The 27433-nt window shown below is 37.5% G+C and overlaps 1 protein-coding gene across 4 annotated transcripts; it reads left to right on the forward strand.

Moving 5' to 3' along the window:
• The first annotated feature begins 297 nt into the window (after positions 1 to 297).
• YIPF6 (Yip1 domain family member 6) lies at positions 298 to 27433 on the forward strand. 4 transcript variants are annotated; one of them, XM_017658944.3, is made up of 8 exons: positions 501 to 647; positions 12775 to 12844; positions 13694 to 13822; positions 14845 to 14923; positions 18184 to 18226; positions 19863 to 19988; positions 20619 to 20776; positions 22395 to 27433. In XM_017658944.3, the coding sequence occupies exons 3-8, from the start codon at positions 13760 to 13762 to the stop codon at positions 22511 to 22513; spliced, it is 588 nt and encodes a 195-aa protein (XP_017514433.1). In that variant the 5' UTR covers positions 501 to 647; positions 12775 to 12844; positions 13694 to 13759; the 3' UTR covers positions 22514 to 27433. The 4 variants fall into 4 exon arrangements, with proteins under 4 accessions (XP_036872980.1, XP_017514432.1, XP_017514433.1 ...); XM_037017086.2 differs by having other exon boundaries at positions 515 to 647; positions 12772 to 12844; XM_037017085.2 differs by lacking the exon at positions 12775 to 12844 and having other exon boundaries at positions 298 to 647; positions 20619 to 20853.

A 27433-nucleotide genomic window follows, 5' to 3' on the forward strand; every position in this document is an offset into this window, starting at 1 on the left:
AGTGTGACTCTGACTTTGAGTAATGCTTATCACAGTTTCAATTGGGGCTTCTTTGCACATTGCTACATTGTTCTGACTGTAATTATCTTGCTCTGCTTTTTCTCCAGAGGCCCTCACTTTACTCTGCCTAATCCCACGGTCCCTGTCTCAGTAGCAGTAGGTTAGGGAGGATTTGATCCCTTGATTCAGAAGAGCGGAGACATGAAGTTTCTCTGCGGCCGGGGAGGGGCAGGCTTTCTCCGAGAGGTGCTGTGCTTGTGGGGAACAGCGCTTTGAGCTTACTCAGAGCGGGAAACAGCTGTAAGGCAGCGATGGAAGAAGGCAGCCGTTATCCGGATACTGAAAGAACTATATGAGGAACGTTGCTGAGAGTTAAAAGGGCAGCGTGTCTACCCGAATAAACCAAAGGAAGGTCGGCGACGCGGATCCGTCCCCAACTCCCAGAGGACAGCGAACGGCCGGAACCACCAGTCGCTGCCGGGCGCCTTTCGGTGACGCAGCTACGGTCCGATGACGCGCTGACAGGCCGCGGCCTCCGAGTCTCAGGTTCCGCACAGGCCTGTGGAAGCGACCGGAGAAGGAGGGCTAAGATGGCGGAAGCGGCGGAGTCTCCAGGAGATCGGGGGACACCGTCGCCCAGGCCCCTGGTGAGCTTGGGATTTGCAAGAAAAGGGACCGAGGGTGAGGCAGAGTGTCTCTTAAGGAAGTCTGGTGACAGGCTTGTGGCCTGAGAGAGCCGGAACCCCTTCCTCCGGGCAGGCCCTTCCTGTACCTGATGCCAGAACCAGTCCCAGCGCTGCACCTGTTCTTTGGCTAACAGCTTTCCCCTCTGCCGTCCTCGTTCCTTCCACGACTGCTTATGAAACTCCATTCACTTTCCTCTTCCGTACGGTCAGGACTTGCCCTCGGCCTCTACGATGTGTTAAATGCTGAGCTTTAGGTGATTTCTAAAGTAGTTTTGCTTCTCCTGTCCCTTCATTTTCTCAAGACCTATCACTAGCCCTTGGTGTAGCAGTAAGGATTAATGAGATTGCTTTACGTGGGATGTTGTAACTTGATTATTTATTTCTTTAGTGGCCCCAGCAGTCCTGGTTTAATCCCTGCCTCCCTGTTACAGCCCCTTGCAATCCTCTTCATGATGCTCTCTTGCTCCTGTCTCTACAAGGTTTAGGATTTCTATGGCAAGTATAAGCCCAAAGCCTGGACAGGTATTTAAGAGCAAGGTTTTGGAGTTAAACTTACCTAGGCTGGAATCACCCACTCTGATGTTTGTGTGAATTCGGGCAAGTCATTTCATGGAGAATGTTTCTTCATCTGTAAAATGGAGATTAAAATATCTGCTTCAGAAAGTTTTTAGGAAGATGAAATGACATAACTTCAAGTGCCTAATACAATCCGTGCCATGAACTGAGGAGTATAATTAACCCAACATTCTGTCCAGAAGTCCCTCCTGCCTGCCAAACAGTGTTTAGTTATATAGTACTTGCTCAATAAATGGGACATCCTTTTCCTGTTTTAAATTGACAAGATAGTAGAGCACTGAACTGGGAATTAGGTGAAATTAATTCTAGTCCTGGTTCTGCCTCCTAACTCTATTTGTTTCTCTCTTCACTCATTAAGCAAATATTTATTGAGCACCCACTGTGTTCCAGGCACTGGCAATATGGCAATGAAAGAGTATGAATAGATCCAAGTTCTCATGGAGCAGTTGTGACATTGAGGAAATCACTCTGAACCCCAGTTTCCTCATTTGGAAAACGTGGATAGTAACTCATCCCAGAAGAGCGAGAGTACTAAATGAGCTAATTATACATAGTGCCTGGTGTGACATAGTTACAGGTTCTTAGCTATTTTTAGTTCCTGTCTTTCATCTAAAATGCCCTACTTCTCTTTTATACTTTTCCCAATTAATTTTAATAGTTCTGGTTAGTCATTACTCAGTATCTAATCCACTTCTGTTCAACAGTGTTTGTGGATCTCTCAATGCATAAGGCACTATGCTTCAGGGAATACAAATGGCCTGCCTTGATGGTGCTTACAGTCTAATTTTTTAGGAATAAGACAAATGTACAATGCTGAAATAAGGCAGTATGTAACAGAAAGTTACACATAAAATATTAACCTTATTTGAAAGGAGATGCTATCATGTCTAGTTGGGGTGACAAAGCAAGCTACATGGCAGAAGTTGTATTTTAGAGAGACCCAAAGAATTGGTAGGATATGAACTTCCAGGTGAGCCCAAAAGCTATCGATGATTGAGTATCTGCTATGTGCCAGGATTATGCTAGACACTCTCTGCATATTTTCTAAACTCCATAGCAACCATTTTAGCTAGATTTTTTTAAACTACTGTACTTAGAGATAAGGAGATGGGACTCAGAGAGGTTTAATTATTTCCCTAGGGTTTCACAATGAGCTGGTGCCAAGCCTGAAATTTGAACCAAGTTTGCTTTTGAAGCCCAGACTATGTCCATTAATACTACATAGTCTTTTTCTAGTGAAGGTCCACAGGTTGGGAGGTGCTAACCCTGTGGTGATGGTACCATTATCTCAGTTACAGATAAGGAAACAGGCACAGAGAGGTTAAGGAACCTGCTCAATGTCACACAGTTAGTAAATGATGGAACTGGGATTTAAACCTGGGCTGTCTGGCTCCAGGAGGCTACACTATGAACCAGTACTCTTCTAATACCGAATGTTGAACATAGACTGTGTTAGGTGCTTGCAGGTGTTACCTAATTCTTGCAGTAGTGTTGTCTCCAAGTGAAGGCAGAGCCCCATTTGGCTTTGAAGCCCATTTCTTCTGTACTTCCCTGCCTCCGCCAGCAGTAGCAGGCAGCAAAAAAACTCAAAACAAGCAATCCTTGAGCTTGAAGGGGCAGTGTCATAGTAGTGAAGAAAGAAGACGGCTTCAAAAGGCAGTTTTACACATTGAAGCCTGAAGAATATTCAGAGTGAAACTGAGAAAGTGTCCTTGTGTTTTTTGCTTACAAGGTCATCATGAGAGTGCAGTGTCACTAAACTTGTGGGAAGGCAAATGCCATGTTACAAAAGACTGGGGGAGTGAAAAACAGGTTAATCAGGGAAGAGGAGGGAAAGGATAGTAGTTTGAGGGAGTGGCAGAAACAAGGAAGTGATATATTTTTAAATTTTATTATGGAAGCTTTCAAATATATATATATATAAAGATTAGCATAATGAAACCCCATATACCTATCAACATTTTTATTTTTATTCTTATTTCATCTATCTCCCCACCACATTATTTTCGGTAGTCGTATATATTTTTTTTAATTTTTAATTTTGTGTTCATCAATCTACAATTACATGAAGAACATTATGTTTACTAGGCTCTACCCTACCCCAAGTCCCCCCCACAAACCCTATTACAGTCACTGTCCATCAGCATAGTAAGATGTTGTAGAATCACTACTTGTCTTCTCTGTGTTGCACAGCCCTCCCCTTTCCCCCACCACCCATATTATACATGCTAATCATAATACACCCTTTCTTTTTTTTTTAAGAATATTATGTTTACTAGGCTCTCCCCTACACCAAGTCCGCCCCACAAACCCCATTACAGTCACTGTCCATCAGCATAGCAAAATGTTGTGGAATCACTACTTGTCTTCTCTGTGTTACACAGCCCTCCCCTTTCCCCCACCCCCGACATTGTACATGCTAATCATAATACCCCCTTCTTCCCCGCCCTTATCCCCCCTACCATCCCATTCTCCCCAGTCTCTTTCCCTTTGGTAACTGTTAGTCCATTCTTGGGTTCTGTGACTCTGCTGCTGTTTTGTTCCTTCAGTTTTTCCTTTGTTCTTATGCTCCACAGATGAGTGAAATCATTTGGTATTTGTCTTTCTCTGCTTGGCTTATTTCACTGAGCATAATACCCTCTAGCTCCATCCAAGTTGTTGTAAATTGTAGGAATTGTTTTCTTCTTATGGCTGAATAATATTCCATTGTGTATATGTACCACATCTTCTTTATCCACTCATCTATTGATGGACACTTGGGTTGCTTCCATTTCTTGGCTATTGTAAATAGTGCTGTGATAAACATAGGGGTGCATCTGTCTTTTTCAAACTGGAGTGCTGCATTTTTAGGGTAAATTCCTAGAAGTGGAATTCCTGGGTCAAATGGTAAGTCTATTTTGAGCATTTTGAGGAACCTCCATACTGCTTCCCACAATGGTTGAACTAATTTACATTCCCACCATCAGTGAAGGAGAGTTCCCCTTTCTCCAGAACCTCACCAACATTTGTTGTTGTTTGTCTTTTGGATGGTAGCCATCCTTACTGGTGTGAGGTGATATCTCATTGTGGTTTTAATTTGCATTTCTCTGATAACTAGCAACGTGCAGCATCTTTTCATGTGTCTGTTGGCCATCTGAATTTCTTCTTTGGAGAACTGTTCAGCTCCTCTGCCCATTTTTTAATTGTATTATTTGCTTTTTGTTTGTTGAGATGCATGAGCTCTTTATATATTTTGGATGTCAAGCCTTTATTGGATCTGTCATTTACGAATATATTCTCCCATACTGTAGGGTACCTTTTTGTTCTATTGATGATGTCCTTTGCTGTACAGAAGCTTTTTAGCTTGATATATTCCCACTTGTTCATTTTTGCCTTTGTTTCCCTTGCCTGGGGAGATATGTTCATGAAGAAATCACTCATGTTTATGTCCAAGAGATTTTTGCCTATGTTTTTTTCTAAGAGTTTTATGGTTTCATGACTTACATTCAGGTCTTTCATCCATTTGGAGTTTACTTTTGTGTATGGGGTTAGACAGTGATCCAGTTTCATTCTCTTACATGTAGCTGTCCAGTTTTGCCAGCACCATCTGTTAAAGAGACTGTCCTTTCCCCATTGTATGTCCATGGCTCCTTTATCATATATTAGTTGGCCATATATGTTTGGGTTAACGTCTGGAGTCCCTACTCTGTTCCACTGGTCTGTGGCTCTGTTCTTGTGTCAGTATCAAATTGTCTTGATTACTGTGGCTTTGTAGTAGAGCTTGAAGTTGGAGAGTGAGATCCCCCCCCCACTTTATTCTTCCTTCTCAGGATTGCTTTGGCTATTCGGGGCCTTTGGTGGTTCCATATGAATTTTTGAACTATTTGTTCCAGTTCAGTGTAGAATGCTGTTGGTAATTTGATAGGGATTGCATCAAATCTGTATATTACTTTGGGCAGGATGGCCATTTTGATGATATTAATTCTTCCTAGCCAAGAGCATGGGATGAGTTTTCATTGTTAGTGACCTCTTTAATTTCTCTTAAGAGTATCTTGTAGTTTTCAGGGTATAGGTCTTTCACTTCTTTGGTTAGGTTTATTCCTAGGTATTTTATTCTTTTTGATGCTATTGTGAATGGAATTGTTTTCCTGATTTCTCTTTCTATAAGTTCATTGTTAGTGTATAGGAAAGCTACAGATTTCTATGTGTTAATTTTGTATCCTGCAACTTTGCTGTATTCTGATATCAGTTCTAGTAGTTTTGGAGTGGAGTCTTTAGGGTTTTTTATGTACAGTATCATATCATCTGCAAATAGTGACAGTTTGACTTCTTCTTTACCAATCTGGATTCCTTGTATTTCTTTGTTTTGTCTGATTGCTGTGGCTAGGACCTCCAGTACCACGTTGAATAACAGTGGGGAGAGTGGGCATCCCTGTCTGGTTCCCGATCTCAGAGGAAAAGCTTTCAGCCTCTCGCTGTTCAGTATGATGTTAGCTGTGGGTTTATCATATATGGCCTTTATTATGTTGAGGCACTTGCCCTCTATGCCCATTTTTTTGAGAGTTTTTATCATGAATGGATGTTGAATTTTGTCGAATGCTTTTTCAGCATCTATGGAGATGATCATGTGGTTTTTGTCTTTCTCTTTGTTGATGTGGTGGATGATGTTGATGGATTTTCAAATGTTGTACCATCCTTGCATCCCTGGGATGAATCCCACTTGGTCGTGGTATATGATTCTTTTGATATATTTTTGAATTCGGTTTGCTAATATTTTATTGAGTATTTTTGCATCTACGTTCATCAGGGATATTGGTCTGTAATTTTCTTTTTTGGGGTGCTCTTTGCCTGGTTTTGGTATTAGGGTGATGTTGGCTTCTTAGAAGAGTTTGGGAATATTCCCTCCTCTTCTATTTTTTGGAAAACTTTAAGGAGAATGGGTATTATATCTTTTCTGTATGTCTGATAAAATTTTGAGGTAAATCCTTTCTGGCCAGGGTTTTTTTTTATTGGGTAATTTTTTGATTACCGCTTCAATTTCTTTGCTAGTAATTGGTTTGTTTAGATTTTGTGTTTTTTCCTTGGTCAGTCTTGAAAGGTTGTATTTTTCTAGGAAGTTGTCTATTTCTTCTAGGTTTTCCAGCTTCTTAGCATATAGGTTTTCATAGTAGTCTCTAATAATTCTTTGTATTTCTGTTGGTTCCATCGTGATGTTTCCTTTCTCGTTTCTGATTCTGTTGATGTGTGTTGATTCTCTTTTTCACTTAATAAGTCTGGCTAGAGGCTTATCTATTTTGTTTATTTTCTCAAAGAACCAGCTGTTGGTTTCATCAATTTTTTCTATTGTTTTATTCTTCTCAATTTTGTTGATTTCTTCTCTGATCTTTATTATGTCCCTCCTTCTGCTGACTTTAGGCCTCATTTGTTCTTCTTTTTCCAATTTTGATAATTGTCATGTTAGACTATTCATTTGGGTTTGTTCTTCCTTCTTTAAATATGCCTGGATTGCTATATACTTTCCTCTTAAGACTGCTTTCGCTGCATCTCACAGAAGTTGGGGCTTTGTGTTGTTGTCATTTATTTCCATATATTGCTGGATCTCCATTTTAATTTGGTCGTTGATCCATTGACTATTTAGAAGCATGTTGTTAAGCCTCCATGTGTTTGTGAGCCTTTTTGCTTCCTTTGTACAATTTATTTCTAGTTTTATACCTTTGTAGTCTGAAAAGTTGGTTGGTAGAATTTTAATCTTTTTGAATTGACTGAGGCTCTTTTTGTGGCCTAATATGTGGTCTATTCTAGAGAGTGTTCCATGTGCACTTGAGAAGAATGTGTATCCTGTTGCTTTTTGGTGTCAAGTTCTATAGATGCCTATTAGTTCCATCTGTTCTAGTGTGTTGTTCAGTGTCCTTACGTATTTTCTGTCTGGTGGATCTGTCCCTTGGAGTGAATGGTGTGTTGAAGTCTCCTAAAATGAATGCATTGCATTCTATTTCTTCCTTTAGTTCTGTTAGTATTTGTTTCACATATGCTGGTGCTCCTGTGTTGGGTGCATATATATTTATAATGTTTATATCCTCTTGTTGGACTGACCCCTTTGTCACTATGTCATGTTCTTCTTTATCTCTTGTGACTTTCTTTGTTTTGAAGTCTATTTTTTCTGACACTAGTACTGCAACACCTGCTTTTTTCTCCCTATTGTTTACATGAAATATCTTTTTCCATCCCTTGACTTTTAGTCTGTGCATGTCTTTGGGTTTGAGGTGAGTCTCTTGTAAGCAGCATATGGATGGGTCTTGTTTTTTTATCCATTCAGTGACTCTATGTCTTTTGATTGGTGCATTCAGTCCATTTACATTTAGGGTGATTATCAATAGGTATGTACTTATTGCCATTTCAGTCTTTAGATTCGTGGTTACCAAAGGTTCCAGGTTACTTTCCTTACTATCTAAGAGTCTAACTTAACTCACTTAGTATGCTGTTATAAACACAATCTAAAGGTTCTTTTCTATTTCTCCTCCTTTTTCTTCCTCCTTCATTCTTTATGTATTAGGTATCAAATTCTGTATTTTTTGTCTATCCCTTAATTGACTTTGGGTATAGTCAATATAATTTTGCATTTGCCTCACAATCAGCTGCTCCACCCTCCCTACCATGGTTTTACTACCTCTGGTGACAGCTATCCAACCCTAGGAACATTTCCATCTGTAGCAGTCCCTCCAAAAGAGATTGCAGAGATGGTTTTTGGGAGGTAAATTCTCTCAGCTTTTGCTTATCTGGAAATTGTTTAATTGCTCCTTCAAATTTAAATTGTAATCTTGCCAGATAAAGTAATCTTGGTTCCAGGCCCTTCTGCTTCATGGCATTAAATACATCATGTCACTCCCTTCTGGCCTATAAGGTTTCTGCTGAGAAGTCTGATGTTAGCCTGATGGGCTTTCCTTTGTATGTGATCTTATTTCTGCGTCTGGCTGCTTTTAACAGTTTGTCCTTATCCTTGATCTTTCCCATTTTAATTACTATATGTCTTGGTGTTTTCTTCCTTGGGTCCCTTGTGTTGGGAGATCTGTGGATCTCCATGGCCTGAGAGAATCTCCTTTCCCAGATTGGGGAAATTTTCAGCAACTACCTCCTCAAAGACACTTTCTATCCCTTTCTCTCTCTTCTTCTTCTTCTGGTATCCCTATGATGTGAATATTGTTCCACTTGGATTGGTCACACAGTTCTCTCAATATTCTTTCATTTTTAGAGATCCTTTTTTCTCTCTGTGCCTCAGATTCTTTGTATTCCTCTTCTCTAGTTTCTATTTCGTTTATTGTCTTCTCCACTGTATCCAACTGGCCTTTAATACCCTGCATTGTGCTCTTCATCGATTGGATCTCCGACCTGAATTCATTCCTGAGTTCTTGGATGTCTTTCCGTACCTCCATTAGAGTGTTGATGATTTTTATTTTGAACTCCCTTTCAGGAAGAGTCACGAGGTCCATATCATTTAACTCTTTCTCGGGAGTTGTATTAACAATTTTACTCTGGACAAGGTTCCTTTGGCGTTTCATGTTTGTATATGGCGCCCTCTAGTGTCCAGAAGCTCTATTCTGGAGCTGCTCAGCCCCTGAAGCAATGTCAGGGGTTGCAGGGGAGCAGTACTGGTGCCTGGAGGGAGGAAGAACTTTTCCCTGCCTCCCGGCTGCTGTGCCTGTCTCCACTGCCTGATCCAGTGGGCCGGTCACACAGGTATATGTTTTTGTTCCAGAGCAGGTGGATATGGATCCCTGCTTTCCACAAGTGGCCAGAATCCCAGTCTCCCCAGGAACTCTGCCTGTATTAACTTTCCAACCCGGTAGTCATGAGAGTCTCATGAAAGCACCATGAAATGTAGGTTTGTGCTCCCAGAGCAGATCTCCAGAGGTATGTATTCAGCAGTCCCAAGCCTTACACTCCCTCCCTGCTCGTTTCTTTTCCTCCCGCCGGTGAGCTGGGTGGGGGAGGGGCTCGGGTCCCATGGAGCCACAGCTCTCTTATGTTACCCTGTTCGCTGATGTCTGCTCTTTTCTCCAGGTGTGTGCAGTATGAGGCCGCCCTGTTGCCTGTTGCTCTCTCAGGATTAGTTGCGCCAATTAAATTTTCTAATTGTATCCAGTTTTAGGAGGAAGCGTCTGTCTCTTCTCTCATGCTGCCATCTTTAATCCCATCTGTCATTAGGAGTATTTTAACCTTTTTATTTGAACTAATTTTAGACATACAGAAAAGTTACAAAAATGGTAGAGTTCCTGTATACTCCTCACCTAGCTTCCTCTAATGTTAGCATTATACATAACCATAGTATGATGATCTAAACCAGGAAATTGACATCAGGTACAACACTATTAACTATACTGCAGATCTTATTTGAATTTTATCAGGTTTTCTACTAATGTCCTGTTCCAGGATCTTATCCAGGATCTCACATTGCATTTAGTTATAATTTTTCCTTAATTTCCTTTCATATGTAATGGTTCTTCAGTCTTTCCTTGTCTTCCATGATCTTTTCTGAGTGTTTTAAAGTAAGTCACAGGCATATCACTTCACCTTTTAACATTTCAGTATGTTTCTGTAACAGATAAAAACTCTCTTTCTTGTCTTTGTTATCATACATAGCAAAACTAATAATTTCTTAATATTGTCTAATTTCTGTTCATCTTCTTACAATTTTCTGAAAGAAAATAAATATGTGTTTTTACAGTTTTTCCAAGTCAGAATCAAAAGGTCAACAAATTGCCTTTGGTTAATAAGTCTTTTAAATCTCTCTTAATATATGTGTTCTCCTCTCTTAAGTGTAATTTATTTGTTTAAATCAGGCATTTGTCTTTGTAAAATTATCCACATTCTGTAAATGGCTGATTGTATCCTTGTGATATTTTTAGTATGTTCCTCAGAACTCTAAAGCTGTGTCTGTTTTGTTCTGGCTTGTGTAGTTTTGGGTTAGATGTCTTATCTATTTCTGTTCCTCTGAATGCAATGTCTTTTTTTCTCTAGCTGCCTTCAATATTTTCCTCTTTAATTTTGGTTTTCAGTACCTGGAATGTATCTAGGTTAGTGAATTTTGGTTTTGTTTTGTCTTTAGGTATTTATCTTGGTTAGGGTTCACTGAGCTTGAATCTGTCATTTAATGCCTCCCATTTTTGGAAAACTTTCAGCCACTACCTCACCAAATATTTCTTAAGATCCTTTATCTCTCTTCTGGGTCTCCAAGTATATACTTATTAGATCATTTAATATTGACCATTTAATAGCTCTTGGATGCACTATTCTGTTGTTTTATCCTTTTCTGGTTTTATTATATGAGTTTAAGGTGTACAACATGATTTGATATATATGTTTTTTTATTTTTTAACTCTTTTTGTTTGAGTTTGGGTAATTTTGATTGACCTATCACTAAAGTCTTTCTTTGGCTATGTTGAGTCTACTGACAAGGCTGTCAGAGACATTCTACATCTGTTACTCTATTCATTTATTTCTAGCATTAATTTGGTTTTTACAGTTTCCATCACTTTGCAGAAATTTCACCATCACTTGTGCTTATACCTTTTGTTGTAGAACCTTTAACATATTAATCATAATCATGTTAATTTTTTTGTTTCTGGTAATTCTACCATCTTGGTCATCTAAGAGTCTAGTTTTATTGATCACTTTGTCTCATCACAGTGGGTTTTGTGTGTGTGTACAACAGTGTGCACATGCTTTTGGGGAGGGGTAATTTGTTTACTGAGTGCTGTCCATCATGTATAGAACAGTAAAGACTGCCTGGAAATGGCACCTCTTTTCTTCTAAGTTGTCACTGTGGGGACTAAGTCAATTTAGTCTGAAGTTTAACTATGTTTGGGTTTTGTCCTTGCTGTGGGAACCTTCAATCATCAGTGCATCAACCAGTCATGCTTCAGATTGCTCTCTTATCATCTTAGGGTATAGGTTAGGTTGTTTCAGTTTTTTCCTTAAAAATACTTTTTCCTGTTCCATGCTCAGCTTTCTGCCTTCTCTTTGTCCTTGCACAAAATAGTGGGTCTCACCCCTCCACTAGCTGGATACTGCTGTTGCCTCTTACTCCATACTTGGTAGCCTGGTTGAGGAGACCTGGGGCGGGGGACTCTTTGTTGTCCTGGTTCAGCCTCAGCCTTAGGAAGACTACATGTCCCTGGGTCTCCTGGGTGGGACTCTCTCAGTAATCCTGTCTCTTCCCTAACTGAAGGAGACTATAATGGCCTCAGGATGTTTCCTACCCTTCCCCCAGGAATAGAGAGATTTGTCTTTTCTCTTTCCCCAGCCACAGTGGGTCTTATCTGTGCCCTGGAGATAACAGAGTCTGCTGATCTTCCTCCCTACAGGTTTAAGGCTCTTTTTCTGTAGGGGAGAAGGGTCAGAGTGGGGCTCTGTGCTTTTCTCAGGAGTGGTAGCTACTCTCCTCACCCACACCTGGGCACAGTGGAAATCTCTTGAGAACCTGCAAGTGGGTGTGAACTCCCCTTGTGTGTGATTCTTCCAGGGGCTCTGTACTCATACTAGTCTGCATATGGCCTCTAGCAATTCATGTTAAACTTTAGCTGAATTCTTAAGCATCTTTGTGATGCCCAGTGTAATTGTAAAGTTTCAGAATACTCTCTTGTTGGCTACAGATGAGCCAGTGCTCATATCCCATCTCTTCATAGAAGCGCCTGTCTTTCCATAGATTTCATTCAGGTACCTGCTTGCCCTATAACCTCAGCTCTTTCACAGGTTCAAGGAAAGTTACAATTTTGTTGTTTATCGAACTTTTTCTCATTGTTCTGGTGGGAGGGATGCTCTTTCCAGCTTTCTACATCCTAATCAGAAGTCAAATTCCAGTGTTGTAAAGTTACTTGAAATAATAGTTGCTCTCTGTTTGGTTGTGTATTTGATTCAATATATATTACGTTCATTTGTTTCATTTTTCTTTCCGTTTTAGGGACTGATTTTAAATTTTAATTTTGTTTCATAATTATGTGAACTATATATAATTTGAAGTCATATATACAGAACAACATGTATTCAAAAAAAAGCCTAGCTTCTCTCCTTGTCTCCTCCACCTTATTCCTTCTTTTCCTCAATAAGAAGTCTTTTTAAAAAAAATTATAAGACTTATTACACATTTCTTATATTTAAAATACAACATTCAGATATGTGTATACCTGATCACCACATTTATCTCTGCATTTCCTTTTTATTTAACACTCTGTAATAGTTCTTTAAAGATATTCCCATTCCTTCTTACAGGTGCATAATACTCCATTATGTGAGCATACTACATTTTTTTAGCCAGCCCTCTGTTGATGGGCATTTGGGTTATTCTCAGGTTTTTGCTTTTACATATGGTGTTGTAATGAAGTACCTTGTGTATATGTCTTTTTGTATTTTTTTCACTTTGTTTTAGACTCCTAAAAGTGGCATTTCTGAGTCAGCAAATGATCCATATATAAATTTTCCAGATAACTGCTAGATTAATAGTCAATAGAGCTTAGCACTATTTTTGCATCCCCAGCAGCAGTGTGTTGGTGCTCTTTGAGTTTCACCTGCAGAGTATGCTGTCAAACTTGGATTTTTGCCAATAATAGGTAAAAAATTTCATTTCAAGTAGTTTTCATTTGTATTTCTCTTATTAAGAATATAATTGAGAAGTTGTTTTTCATAAATTCTTTGAACAATATTATTCCCCCTAAAGTTTCAGAATACTCTCTTGTATTTCATTTACCTACAACTGTTGGTCACTACATAATTATGCCCATTTGGCCAAAAATCATACAAGAAGGGATTGCTTCTGTTTTCTTAGGAATTTGAAGGTTCCTGAGTTTTAGTCGCCATACTTAAATTTGGCAAATGAATATAAAAGTTTAAAAGTTTGCAATCTTGCAATTCACTCTAGAAATGTAGTTTGATCTGTGATTCCAGGTAAGCTGGAAAAAAGAGTATATAGATCAAGATGTATTCTGCTATTTGCTTGTTCTTCTCCCTTTCTCCTTTAGGCTTCACATAGTGCTCTTTTTAGCCAGCAACAGCCACTAAGAGCTTCTGAAAGAGAACAAAGTGCACCAAAGTGTGGTTGTGCTAAGATGTGATTGCTGAAAGGTCACTTTTTAACAGCTCTGCAGTCTTGCTAGCTTATGTCATGTGAAGATATCATGCTTCAAAGACACCAAATATTTGAGGGCAAGAAAGTGTCTATGTCATTTACTTTATAATTTTTTCCATCATATGCCATCTCCTTGTTTAAATTAAAAGAAATAAGCATCTGAGAATTTTAGTTAACTACATTGTTTAATGTTTGGTGAGTTAACACCTTATTTTAAAAACTGTATAACCCCCTACAAAAAGATGTATTCCCTACTCTGTAGGAAAAGAGGATGTCTTTGAAGAATGCTACAGTTTATTACAGCCTTTAAATTATTTTTTCTAACTCTTCTCAGTTTGCAGGCCTTTCAGATATATCCATCTCACAAGACATCCCTGTGGAAGGAGAAATCACTATTCCCATGAGATCTCGCATTCGGGAATTTGACAGCTCTACTTTAAATGAATCTGTTCAGAATACCATCGTAAGTTAGAGTAGTTGAGAGAACTTCTCTTCAGTATCGTGGGTCTAAATAACTGGTGGCATTCTGTAATATTTTTGTTTGGTTCACTGATTTTCAATATACCTTATTTATCAAAATTGAAGATTCTTCCCTAGAGAATAACTTAGTACAGCTTTTTTGGAAAACAGTTTGGCTATAATAGGTATTAAGAATCTTAAAATGTCCAATCTTTTAAAGTTGATAATTCTGTTCCACATATAGTATAAGGAAAAAAATTTTTAAATACAAAAATATTTTTCAAACTACAGAAAAATACTGGTATGCAAAGATGTTCATTGCAGTATTTGTTATAATAGGGGAAAGTTGAACAGTAGAGGGGATATTGGTTAAGTAAATTAAATTACATTTATGTGGTAGAATGCTAAACAACTGCTAAAAGTCATGTTTCCAAAAAATATTAATGACAAGAAATTTCTGGGTGGAAAAATGAGGAGAGAATTAACTATATTTTAGAAGCTATATTTGTATTACTGTACCCTTCCTCAAATGTCTTGATTTTTTAAATCTGGCTTCTAGGATTCATTTAGTAGCTGAATTGGGAATGAGGGAAATTATTTTATATATTGTGAAGAAAGTGGTAGCTAGGGAGCAGGTAATTGCCCCTTGGGACCTCATTATGTATGAACTGAAAGTTAGAAGCTGAGTTTTTCAGAGCAGATTTTAGTAGTGCTCTTATTTTACTTTCTTTAAGTAACATTAGGAGGGCTGTATTTCCCTTTTGCAGAGTTTAAAAAATCAGAATAGAACTGGTGCATGTTGTAGAGAGTTAGATGATGTTGGCTTAAGGAGTTAATAGAAAAAGGAATTAATAAAATAACCTACCTCTGGTTGGTTTTACAATGAAGGAGTTAAACTGGAATTAAAGCTTTAATATTCAGAGAAGGGCTCCCAGAAGATTGAAATAAAAGAGATTTTAGCAAGTAAAATGATGGGGCTGCCTGGCAACCTTGGTTATCACAATACAAGTTATTTATGTCTTTCAGATGCGTGATCTAAAAGCTGTTGGGAAAAAATTCATGCATGTTTTGTATCCAAGGAAAAGCAATACACTTCTGAGAGACTGTAAGTATCTGAGGTTTCTGAGGATTTACTGCTTCTTACTGTCTTATCCTAAGTACTTTATAAGGCAGAGGCTCTGTGGTAATAAAGCTGACATCATTTTGCAGGATTAAAAATTATGTAAATGAATATGTAGATGAAATTTTGGAAGAAGTTAAAAATTTAGAATGGAATTTCAGAGATTGGAATATTTTGCTTAATATATTGTCCTCGTCAATAAATATAGACTGTTTAGCCTCACCTGCTATAATAGACACTGCAAAAAGTATTTCTGGAAGCTGCAGGCACTTTGTTCTGCCAAAGAGCTAATCATCTCCAAGGGAAAGGCAAGATGTTTAAATGTTAATTAGTAATAGCTAACACCCATTAAGGATCAACAAATTAATAGTACCTTTGTTAACATTTCCATTTTCAGAACTATCATTAGTCTGATGACTGCTTTCTTTGTTCACGAACTCTATCAAAACAATGTTTGCAATAAATTATGCTCTTATTTAGAATTTATCTGTAAAATTGTTAGGCCTTTTATTTTTCTTTTGTTTTCAAGCATTCCTGGTTTTCTTAGTATCCTATATCAGAAAAATTGAATCAGTTGTTTGAGAATAGTAACAGTGATGTGTGTGAGTCTACCTTCTATTTTGGCAGCATTTCAGCTGTAATATAGCAATGTCAAATATGTGGCAAATGTGCTTTCACTCAGTGTGGAGACCGATGCAATGTCAGAATCTCTTTCAACATAGTACACTGTTGGTCAGAGCTATCACATGATTTGTTACTGCTGGTATATAGTGGAAAGAGCATGAACAAATCTGGGTTTGAATAGTGGTTCCATCACTAGCTGTGTGATCTTGGACAAGACAATTAACTTTTCTGAGACTCAAATTTCTTCTTCTGTTAAAGTGGAAATAATAACATATACCTGCTAGTGACAATTAGAGATAATGCATATCAACTACCTCGCATAGCATCTGACATTTAGTAGGCACTCCATAAAAGGTAGCTCTTATTCTAGTGCCTTCCCCTCCCTGCTATACACATTATCTTTTTAAAACAACCTTCTTAAAGTAGGAGTTACTATTCTTATTTTACAGATGAAGAAAATGAGTTTCAGAGAAGCTGTGTCTTATCAAGATGACAGGGCAGGATTAGAACCCAACTTTCAAGTTTAGTGCCCTTTCCACTCCACCACTGCTATCCCAGATGTGAAGATATCCTTTCAACTGCTGCTGCAGCTCAGTTCAAGGCAAAATTGTTTCAGGCACAGTGCAGAACCAGTGTGTTAGTTTGCTGACTGATGATTAATATTAGCTATGTCAGATGTTACGGTCCATTCCCAAACCTTGTGGGGATAGACAAAGAGTGAGCAAGTCATGGTTAAAATGTGCACTTCTTCCGTCTGTTACAGCCTTTGGCAAAGTGGCAAGGACAAAAGTTCAGTACTTAAAAAGACAGTGAGATAATCAATTCATACCCCTTAGGATGGCTATTATCAAAGAAACAGAAAATAACAAGTGTTGGTGAGGATATATTGAAATTAGAACCCTTGTGCATTGCTGGTAGTAATGTGAAATGCTGAAGCAGTTATGGAAAACAACATAGTGATTCCTCAAAAAAATTAAGCATAGAATTACCATCCAGCAATCCATTTCTGGGTATATACTCAGTAGAATTGAAAGCAGGGACACAGCAGGTATTTGTACACCCAAATTCATAGCAGCATTAGTCACAATAGCCAAAAGCAGAAAACAACTCAAACATCCACTGATGGGTGGATGGAATAAAATATAACATTCATATACCATGATATATACCATATATGAATGGAATATTACTCAGCCTTAAAAAGGAATGAAATTCTGACACATGCTGCAACATGGATGAACCTTGAGGTCATTATGCTAAGTAAAATAAGCCAGACACAAAAGCATGAATATTATGTTAGTCCACTTATATTAGGTACCTAGAATGGTGAAATTGATTGATAGAGACAGAAAGTAAAGTGATGCCTGCCAGAGGCTGAGTGGAAACTGGGGAGTTACTGTTTAATGGGTTAGAATTTCAATCTGGGAAGATAAAAAAGTTCTGGAGATGGATGGTGGTAGTTGCACAACAATGAGTGTATTCAATGCCTGTGCACTTAAAGTGGCTGAAATGGTAAATATTGTTTTGTGTGTGTATCTTTTACTGCAATAAGGAAATTGTTTTAAAATGCTGTTATAGGCTTTTTACGAATTAAAAACATCAGAGCATTTTTAAAAGCCGGTTCAGTTTTTCAGTTGATAAGTTAAAAAATTTAACAAGAACAGCAGTAGTTTTATTTGAGTGGTAGGATTATGATTTTTTTACATCTTGTCTAAGCTATCCACAGTGGTGTCAAAATTACTTGTTTAAATTTTTAAAAACAATATTAGTATGCACATATGCATACTTTTTTTAGGTAAAGTTATGTACATGTGAGGTTAAAGTTAGAAAGTGGAATATGTACCTTTTTCATATTAATTGAAAAAGGCAATTGTACTCTTAAGGTGTATGTTTACTGAACTACTGGCATAGTAATCACCCTGCAGCTATTGATTGAGAACTACTATACTTAGTCCTGATGTTTACAGAGCTTTCTGTAGTTTTCAGAAAGCTTTCATGTTCTTAAAGGTTATGACATTACTAATATTGGGCTGTTTTTTCACCTAGAAGAACAGCAATTCCATACTTGTTCAGTGTGATAGTTATAAAAGGGAAGCAGTATGGCAGAGTGGAAAGAACTCTGGAGTAGGAATCGGAAGACCTAGGTTCTGGTCCCACGTCTATGCCTAACTGTTTATATAAAATTGGGCAAGTCATTTTGTTCTCAGCTTCAGTTTCTGTATTTGTGAGATGAACCTAATTATACTTGTTTTGTCCAATGTAGTTTCACATTGGTTAAGTGACTCGGCTGTAGTCTTTCTGAAGGTGTGGGGCTGGACACCTAAGTCTTTTCTTGCCCATTGGTCTTTTAACTATGGCATGCTGGGATATGGTTCACTAGGTGGGAGAAGGGTGATTTGTGAAGTACGAAGTGAACAAACCTTAAAGGATATATTAGAAAGGACATTCCTAATTGGGGAACAGGGAGATCAGGTAGAGAAGTAGGAGACATGGGAATGCTTGGGCAGACAGAGAGAACCTTGATGTCTGAGTTCCAAGAGGAACATGTAGATATTGGAATAAATATAGAAAATACTACATGGCTGTTTGTTAACAATCTTCTGTCTTTTCTTGTTTTGTAGGGGATTTATGGGGCCCTTTGATTCTTTGTGTGACCCTTGCATTGTAAGTACTTATATTTCTTTTCTTTTTCATTTGAGATAGACTAGACTTTCTTTTTTTGGAGTTTCAAAATTGAGGGGAACTTTGATTGAGTATTTCATTTAGGATTTCTATTGCATACTATACACCTTATGTATTTAAATCTAAAAAGTCAAGTAGCTTTTCAGATCAAGTCAAAGAGTAATGGAATTAAAGATATTAAAATTATGCCCACTTCCATTTACCAATGACTGTGTAGCCATTTCTATTCAACAAACATTTACTTACTGTCATGCACCTCTCACGTATCATTAAACTGATATTACGTATCTCAAATAAACAGTGCTTAAAGCTATAGATAAATAGGATGAATAATCATGAGAATAAATTGGAATAGAAGTGGTAGAGTTCAAAGTAAGATCATGTTTTTTTTCCTCTTTTTATGTAAGTATCATTGATAAACAGTCGTATGAAGGTTTCACATAAACAACATTGTGGTTTCAACATTCACCCATATTATCAAGTCCTCACACTCCCATTGCAGTCATCAGTGTAGTAAGATGCTATAGAGTCAATATCATTCTTCTCTGTGCTATACTGCCTTCCCTGTGACCCTCTCCCACATTATGTATACTAATAATAATGCCCCTTAATCCCCTTATCCCTCCCTCTCCACCCACCCTCCCCACCCCCTTCCCTTTGGTAACCACTAGTCCCTGAGTCTGCTTGTGGTTTTGTTCCTTCAGTTTTGCTTTGTTGTTATATTCCATAAATGAGTGAAATCATTTGGTACTTGTCTTCCTTCACCTGACTTATTTTACTGAGTGTAATAGCCTCCAGCTCTATCCATGTTGTTGCAAATGGTAGGATTTCTCTTCTTTTTATGGCTGAATAATATTCCATTATATATATGTACCACATCTTTTTTGTCCCTCCATCTAAAGTAAGATAATGTTTTAAAGTGTTATACTTTTCATATGCATTGTATATAATGGGAGAGGACAGAAGGAAAGCAAAGTTCCATTGGAGAAGGGATATAACCATTGGTAGAGTGGAAAAAATACTGCAGTAGGATTTACTTCTGGGTTTTCATGCTGACTTGGCCTTCAGCAGTCTTTGGGCTACTAATAAACACAATTTGTATAATGATTTTTCCCAGTTTACAGAATACTTCCAAATACCTTCTCTTATTTTATCCTCAGAACAATAATTGAATATTATATGAATATGAATTTTCAAGGGAAATAATCCAGTGCCTTGATGGAAGCATTTATATAAGAAGCTCTGAGCATATACTATTTTAGTTTTGAAAGATTAATGTCAGAAATTATGTAATTTAACCTCACCTATTTTCAGAGATGAAACTGGAGTCCCAAGACATCAAGTGATTTGCTCAAGTTCATATATCTAGTGACAGAAGTAGCATCAGTATCTGGGCCTCCTGCCTTCTAGGCCAGTTAATGTTCTTTACATCATACCATGCTAAAGCAGTAGGGATTCCAGACAAGTGATGAGTGCTGGCATTCTTTGCATTGGATTGTCAGGACTCAGAATGGAGAATGCACAACCAGAGAGTACAAAACCCTGTGCTGACAAACAGTATAGCAAGGCAAGACTTAGTGTGTAATTCGGCAATTCTTGTATAATTTCCTTGTCACAGAATGCTTGAGAGAGGCTCTGTAGATAGCGAAAAAGATGAAGGGCCCCAGTTCGCAGAAGTGTTTGTCATTGTCTGGTTTGGTGCAGTTACCATCACCCTCAACTCAAAACTTCTTGGAGGAAACATGTGAGTATTATTAAAATGCATCCATTACCCTTTGCCAAGTAGCATTTCTTAGATTTTTTAAGACAATCTGGCTAGTTAGGTATTTTTTAAAAGAAAATTCAAAGGAGGGCCCAACAAAAGTTCTCTCAAAACCACTGAACAGAAATAACCTAGTTGAGTTATATTACCTTAAATTAACTGGGTTCCTTTTAAGCTTCAGGTGCTCTTTCCAGTCCCTGAAATCATAGGCAGGATTTTTTTGTGTTGGAAGAACATGTCCATTTTGGGGAACAGATGGTCTCTAGCTTTCAGCAAATTGTCAAATAGGTCTATAAACTAGAAAAGATTAAGAACCACCATCTTAGAGGTTCAGTGGGAGAAAGAAGTCTCTTGAAATTACAGTAGGTCACCTAGTATTCAAGGTGGTTGACTGTTAAGGAGTTTAAGAGAAGAGTAGAAAGAGTATGGGAAGAGAAAAATTAAAGCATGTGCTTAATCCAGAAGCCTATCCTTAATAAAGCCAATATTAGGGTATAGGTATTATATACCTGGAGGAAGGTAACAATCCATGATACATAAAATCTGTGTAATAAACTATCATGATACAAATCAACTATATTTATGATCTTTATGGATGTATGTTTTTTTTAGATCTTTTTTTCAGAGCCTCTGTGTGCTGGGTTACTGTATATTTCCCTTGACAGTGGCAATGCTGGTCTGCCGATTGGTACTTTTGGCCGAGCCAGGACCAATAAACTTCATGGTCCGGCTTTTTGTGGTGATTGTGATGTTTACCTGGTCTATAGTAGGTAAGAATATACTTATCTCTACAATAGAAGAGCAGACAAAAACATGACTTAGAGATGAAGACCAGATGAGGAACAAGGTAACTCCTAAGTCACATGTGAATGATATGATTCTTACCAGTGTCATCTGTAGAACCCTCTGTTGTCAGTCACCATTGATAGGGATGATGTCCATCTTATCTGAGTTGGGTATCTGGGCTTCTGTGATGTGAAGAGTCACATCTTTTTTTTTAATCATTAAATAATGTATAGGGTTGGGAAAGGAGAGGACACTGGATCTAGCTCAGTTCTGGCATGTTGGAGGCATAGATGACTTGGGCCTTTTTCTGACAAGTTAATCATAAAAATGATAGCTAGTGTTTACAGATTGCTTATTATAGGCCAAGCACTGTTGGAAATGCTATGTAGTATCTCATTTAATCCTCACAACAATGCTAATGAATAGAAACAATTATTATTACTCCCAGACACAGAGAGGTTAAGCAGTGTGCTGCAGGACATCTACTAGTGAATAGAGTAATCAAGTTTTAAACCCAAGCAGGTCACACACCTGTTTAGAACTATACTATTAGTATAGGTTGTTAAGGACCATTTTATAGTACTTTGATGCTACAGTAGAAAGTTCTGCTAAAGATTAGGAAGAACCTATGGCAGTGGCAATAAATGCTATGTGCTCATTGTTTCTACATTCCTAAAATTCTTTTAAAATTTCATCTTCAAGTAAAAGTGTTCACTAGCTCCTTATTTAATGGAATAGACAGACTGCTAATATTCTTAAGTGTAGTAATTTCTTTTCACTCTGGAACATGGTTAAGAACCAAGAGTTAATCCAAAAATAAGGTCTGAGAATGCCAGAATTGATATTCCAAAGACTGCATATTAATCTTGGGAAATTTACCCATGGGAGAGCCCCTCATCCCCTCACTTATTGTCTGATAATTTGCCATACATGTAGTTATAAATAACTTAGTTATCCAGCATCCAGACCCACAGCAGTTCAGAAAGCAGAATCTTAAAAGAAGAGAGAGAGGCTCCTATAAGCACTCATTTTTTAATTCAACAAATATGTATTAAGCACAAACTATGTGTCAGGCATTGTACTAGACATGGTCTGTGTCCTCAGTACACAGTCTAGTGGAGCAGCCAGGCGTATAAACACTTAAGGGTAGTAAGTCTTCCAGGTGGGAGGTAAGTGGACAGGATACCAGGTTGTCCAGGAAAGGGTGGACAAGACAGATGAAATGTAAAAGAGTTGATAAGAACAATTACTCAAAAAGCTCAGCAGTATGAGGCTTTTTGCCATAGCAGCAAATACTACACATCTTTGTAAGCCTCTTCGGCACAGTTCAACAGCTCAGAAAAAGCTAATAAACCCCTTTTAGAAAGGTTTCCATTTTAAATGGCTGAAAACTTTCAAACCTTTAGTGCTTAAGACAGCAGTTCTCAGCTGTCTGGAAAACTGTGCTGCAGAATGCCTTTTTCTCTGAGGATCATAAACATAACTGAACTTTTAGTATAATTCTGTTCTAGACTATGCCAAGCACATTAAAGTTAAGTAAATAGTTAGTAGTTGTGACAATCTCATTGTATTAAATATTCCTTTTTCTTTTGTTTTGTTTAGCCTCTACAGCTTTTCTTGCTGATAGTCAACCTCCAAACCGCAAAGCCCTTGCTGTTTATCCTGTTTTCTTGTTCTATTTTGTCATCAGTTGGATGATTCTCACCTTCACTCCTCAGTAAATCAGAAATGGAAATGGAAATTAAAGGCAGTGAATTGAATGTTCATCTAAAACATGCAATTCACCATGGAGGTTTGCCTCTAGCCCTCTTTTGTCTAATTTTGGAGGTATTTGGCAACTGGGAATGTGAGGGAGATTAAGAGGGAGCCATAAAAAATCATTGTCATTTATGTAAAGAACTGCTGTTTGAAAGGCCATCCTTTTCCTCTTAATGTTATTTCTTTAAAATACATATGAGTAGTACAGGCAGTTTAATGCCTCCTTATTAAGGCATGACAGGGTCACTGTGGTCCATTTGAGTGACAAGTGACTCAGGAAACACATGGATTCATCCTGCAAGTTGAATCAAGTTGTTAACTGTATTTTCAGTTTTGAGAATACCAGTTCAGGTGAAGATCTTGAACACATTGCCTTATGACTATTAGAATATGCCTCTCTTTTCATAAATACGAATGGATAGTCTGTATCCATTTTCTTTTTTCTCTCTTCAGCTTAAAAAGGCAATGACAGATTGGGAGGGGGATTCATAGATGTAGGAGAAGAAAGCATTCATTAACCAATATTCATATTTTAATCATAGAAAATGTTGCACTTGTTGCTTAAAAAAAGAAAGGACATCTAAGGAATCAACTTCTTTAGTTTTTCTGTATAGTCACCTTTCTGCCATGCTTAACGTCACCTCTGTAATACTCTTGTTTTGTTTTGTTTTTCTTTTATTGAAGTATAGTTGATATATATTATATTAGTTTCAGGTATACAATGTAGTAATTCTACAGTTATCTACATTATTAAATGCTCACCCCAGTATGTGTTATTACTGTCAACAAGCAAAGGTATTATAATATTACTGACTGTATTCCCTATGCTGTACTTTCATCCCCATAACTAATTTATATTATAGTTGGGATTTTGTGCTTTCTCCTTCACCTATTTTACCCACCCACCTCCCCCCTTTCCCTCCCTGATGAAAACTACCAGTCTCTTCTGTATGTCTATGAGTCTATTTCTGTCTTGTTCATTTTTATTTTTAGAGTCCACAGATAAGTGAAATCATAGGGTCTTTCTCTGCCTGGTTTTTATTTCACTTAGCATAATACCATCTAGGTCCATCCATATTGTTGCAAATGGCAGGATTTCATTCTTCTTTTATGGCTAAGTGATATTCCATTGTATATATGTACCAAATCTTCTTTACCCTTTCATCTTGATGGACACTTAGGTTACTTCCATATCTTGGTTATTAAATCTTACTCTGAATATGCAAGCTAAGATGCTAGCAGTCAACATGTAATTTTCTTGAGTTCTCAGTGGACCAGTGCTTGAACTTAACAAGTAGAAGACCTCAGAAATTTAGTTGGCCCCTAATGCATAAGCTTATGTGGGCACCTTCTCTTAAGGGTAGAATGAGGCAGTTTGGACATGTCATAGATATGAGGAATTCTTCATTATTCTATGTAGTATGGCTTCTAACTAGAGAGCAAAGCTAAATCAGAAGCCTGCATTTAACTATGGGAACATGGAGGGATTTAGTGTTCTAATGGCTGATTCACAGAACAACTAAGACACTTAGAGCATGACATAGGATGACTTGCGTTTCTAGCTGCTACCTTTCCATAATGGGCTTAGCAGTTTTTTCATAAGATGTGTTCTTTTGGGTCGGAGAATAGCAATTTATTTTCTTGGTTGTAGACTTTATTTGTAAATCTATTTAGCTCTCCTTTAGACAGGTACTTTTTTGCACATGTGCACCTACTTGGATTCTCACCTATTTATGCACACAAGTATGAAGGCTTTTCAGGGAGTTGAGTGTCTGGGACAGGCTGATTCTGAGCTAAACACGGCTCCTTTAAGGTAATAGAACCTTATGCCTTCTATAAATTGCACGTTGAGGAACTCTTAATAGACAAAGAATAGGAGCCAGGCAGAAAACACTCATTGTAAATAAAAGTTACTTATAAAGATAGGAATTTCTTATTCCACATTTTTTCTTTATCATAGAATTTAAATAATTATTCATTTTGTATTTAAAGACTACCTACACATAGATAAATAATTTTAAAAGAATATTTTCTCCATCCCAATATTAACCAAGTCAATAATACTAGGACAAATGGGTTCTTGGAATGATAGCAATTACAAAGCATTACCAAGTTGGTCCCTTCTGTCCCAGCTATGTCCAGTGTTTGTGGTTATATATTCGTATTTATTTCAGTTTCCCTGTCAAATTTTAAAATAAGCCCTGTGAGGACAAAGCCAATTTTTTAGTCTTGAATTGGTAATGAAAATATTTTGAAACTGATTCTAATTTTGAAATTGATCCTAAATATCATCCATTTCTATTGTCTGAAACATCTCTCTTACAAAGTTGTTTCATAATCTGTCCCAATGATTAAGATGTAAAATTCAAGAAATAGTCATGCTCCTCAAAAGGGAATTAAGACTTTACTGAATTTTACTCAGTTTGAATATTTAGTCAGAAATTCCTAAGGGCACAACTTTGTGGGGGTTTGTGTGTGTATGTATAGGAGGGGGTAATACATATTGGGTGTGAAGGCAGGTTATTCAGTGTATTAATCTGTTGCTCTTCGGTGACTTAAGACAGTGCTGTTATTTGATTTAAATGAAGATGACTAAAATGGAGATTTAATTACCTTTCTGAAAATGAGTGGTCATTTTTAGGGTATAAATAAAATTTTTCTTAATATATGCAAAACAGTGCATTGCTTTCTGTGACAGAAGACCTCATTATCTGAACGCTGTAACCTTCAGCACAGGTTTCTCTGATTTGCTGGACAGGCACATGGCTAATTATAGAAAACAGGACTAGAAGGGAAGGGACTCCAACAAAGGAAATCCTTTTCCAGGAATTGGGAAATTTCTTGCTTTAAATGAAATTCAAGCTGATGAGCATCATTGCAGAATGTGGGTCATCCCTGCCATCATTGCTTCTTACTCGCTGCTCCTACTTCTGAGACTGAAACTCTGTTGTCATATTCTTTAGCAATAGGAAAGGTAAAGACTAGATTTAATCATGGTTACAATTATACAAACTCAATCAATATGAATATAATTGAATGTACAGTGTATTCTTAAAAGTCAATCACTAATCATCAAGTCTTTGCCTCCTAATGCTTCCTAAGAGGCTCATTGCATAGGTTGATTTGGATCTTTGCATTGTGGTGGGGGTTTTCTGTTGTTGGACAAGTTGGGGTTGGTCACAGGACATGGGACTGGTAAACATTTTACTGTTTATTGTATTTGTCTTTTTATAAAATACACCCCAAAATGTGATTGGAAGGCTAGCAAGCCTGTATTTGAAGATTTCATTGTGTACTTTATATAATCTAACTACTTACTATATCGGGGTTTAACTGTTTATTCATGAAAATGAAAATCTCCAGTCATTTCAATTTCTTGGGTAACATCAAGTCATTGGAATGCATGAAGCTTACCAGGATATGATCAGATGTCCATTGCATGCAGCTGTTTTATTCCAGAGTAAAATACTGAAATTGTGATTCTTAATTACCTGTTAATTTATGAGACAGATTAGATAGAAATAAATGTGTGAATGTTAATCCATATATGTAAATTAGAAATACTTTTCTCCATTCTGTGGGCTTTTATTAAAAATAATTTCTAGGAATTGACTTAGGCCATAGGATGGCCAAATAATAATAATAATAATAATAATAATACTGATAATAGCTAACATTTATTGGGCACTTACTGTGTGCCAGGCATTATTATATTTTTAAGAATTTTTTTATAACAGCTTTATTTAGATACACCTTACCATAAAATTCACCCTTTTAAAGTGACATACAATTCAGTGATTTTTTTTTCAGTATATTCATGTAATTGTGCGGCTGTCACTGCTTTCTCATTTTAAAACATTTCATCACTCCACAAAGAACCCCATATCCATTAGCGGTTCACTCCCTTTCCCCCATCTCCCCAGTCCCTGGCAACCACCAGTCTGCTTTCTATCTCTCTTGGTTTGGACAGGCACTATTCTTAAGTGCTTTTCATGTGTCTCCTCAACATAAGTCCTCAGCATAAAGTGCTGAAATTCTCACTTTACATGTAGAAAATCAAGGCACAGAAAACTCAAGTAAATCGCCCAAAGTCTCACAGTATATTGATTTAAAATATGAAAATGCGTTAGATGAGAGCACAGTAGGGCACAGTTTGTACTGCATTGTTAGGCACATTAAATGAACACACCATCTACCCAGGGAATGTTCTTTTGTTATTAGCCATTACACTCAACAACTCTTTGTAGATAACTCTTTTTCTGAATAATAGAACATTACATTAGCATCATCTGAGAAAAACACAAGAGCAGTTGTACATTGGGAAGAATTGGGTTTGCTGCCCTCACTCCTCCTTGAACCCCTCTTCTCTCCCTTCCCTTCCCACCACCACCACACATACCCCTTTTCTCAAAGTCTTAAGATCAAACAACTTCTTCCTCTGTCATTTTAACTCTCCCAGAGGGATAGTTAATGCGTCAAATTTAACTTGTCTATTCAGGTGTTTATACAGTCAAGGGATGCATCTGGTTGCTGATAGTACCAGCTATATTTCTAAGACCTCAGAGAGCAGTAGTGTGAGAGTAGAATGCTTTTTATGTGGGTTATACTAAGTGAGAGGAAGAAATTACGGAGTAAAGGCTTTGCCTTAATGAAGTCAGTGTTCCAGCCTGGTAGGAAGTGGCCACACACTGCTCTTGTTCACTCTGTTCTCTTTCATTCAGAACCTTTGTACTCTGTGCTATCATTGATGGTAATTTCTTGGTCCTCTTCAATATTCCATTTTAATCCTGATATTTTCCATAAATAATGAACCTGTGAAAAGAATAAACCTGTAGAATGATTTGCAAATGTTAAATGTGCAAATAAAACATACTGGAAAAGGA

The sequence above is a fragment of the Manis javanica genome, chromosome X (assembly GCF_040802235.1).
Source record: "Manis javanica isolate MJ-LG chromosome X, MJ_LKY, whole genome shotgun sequence".
Lineage (NCBI taxonomy): Eukaryota > Metazoa > Chordata > Mammalia > Pholidota > Manidae > Manis > Manis javanica.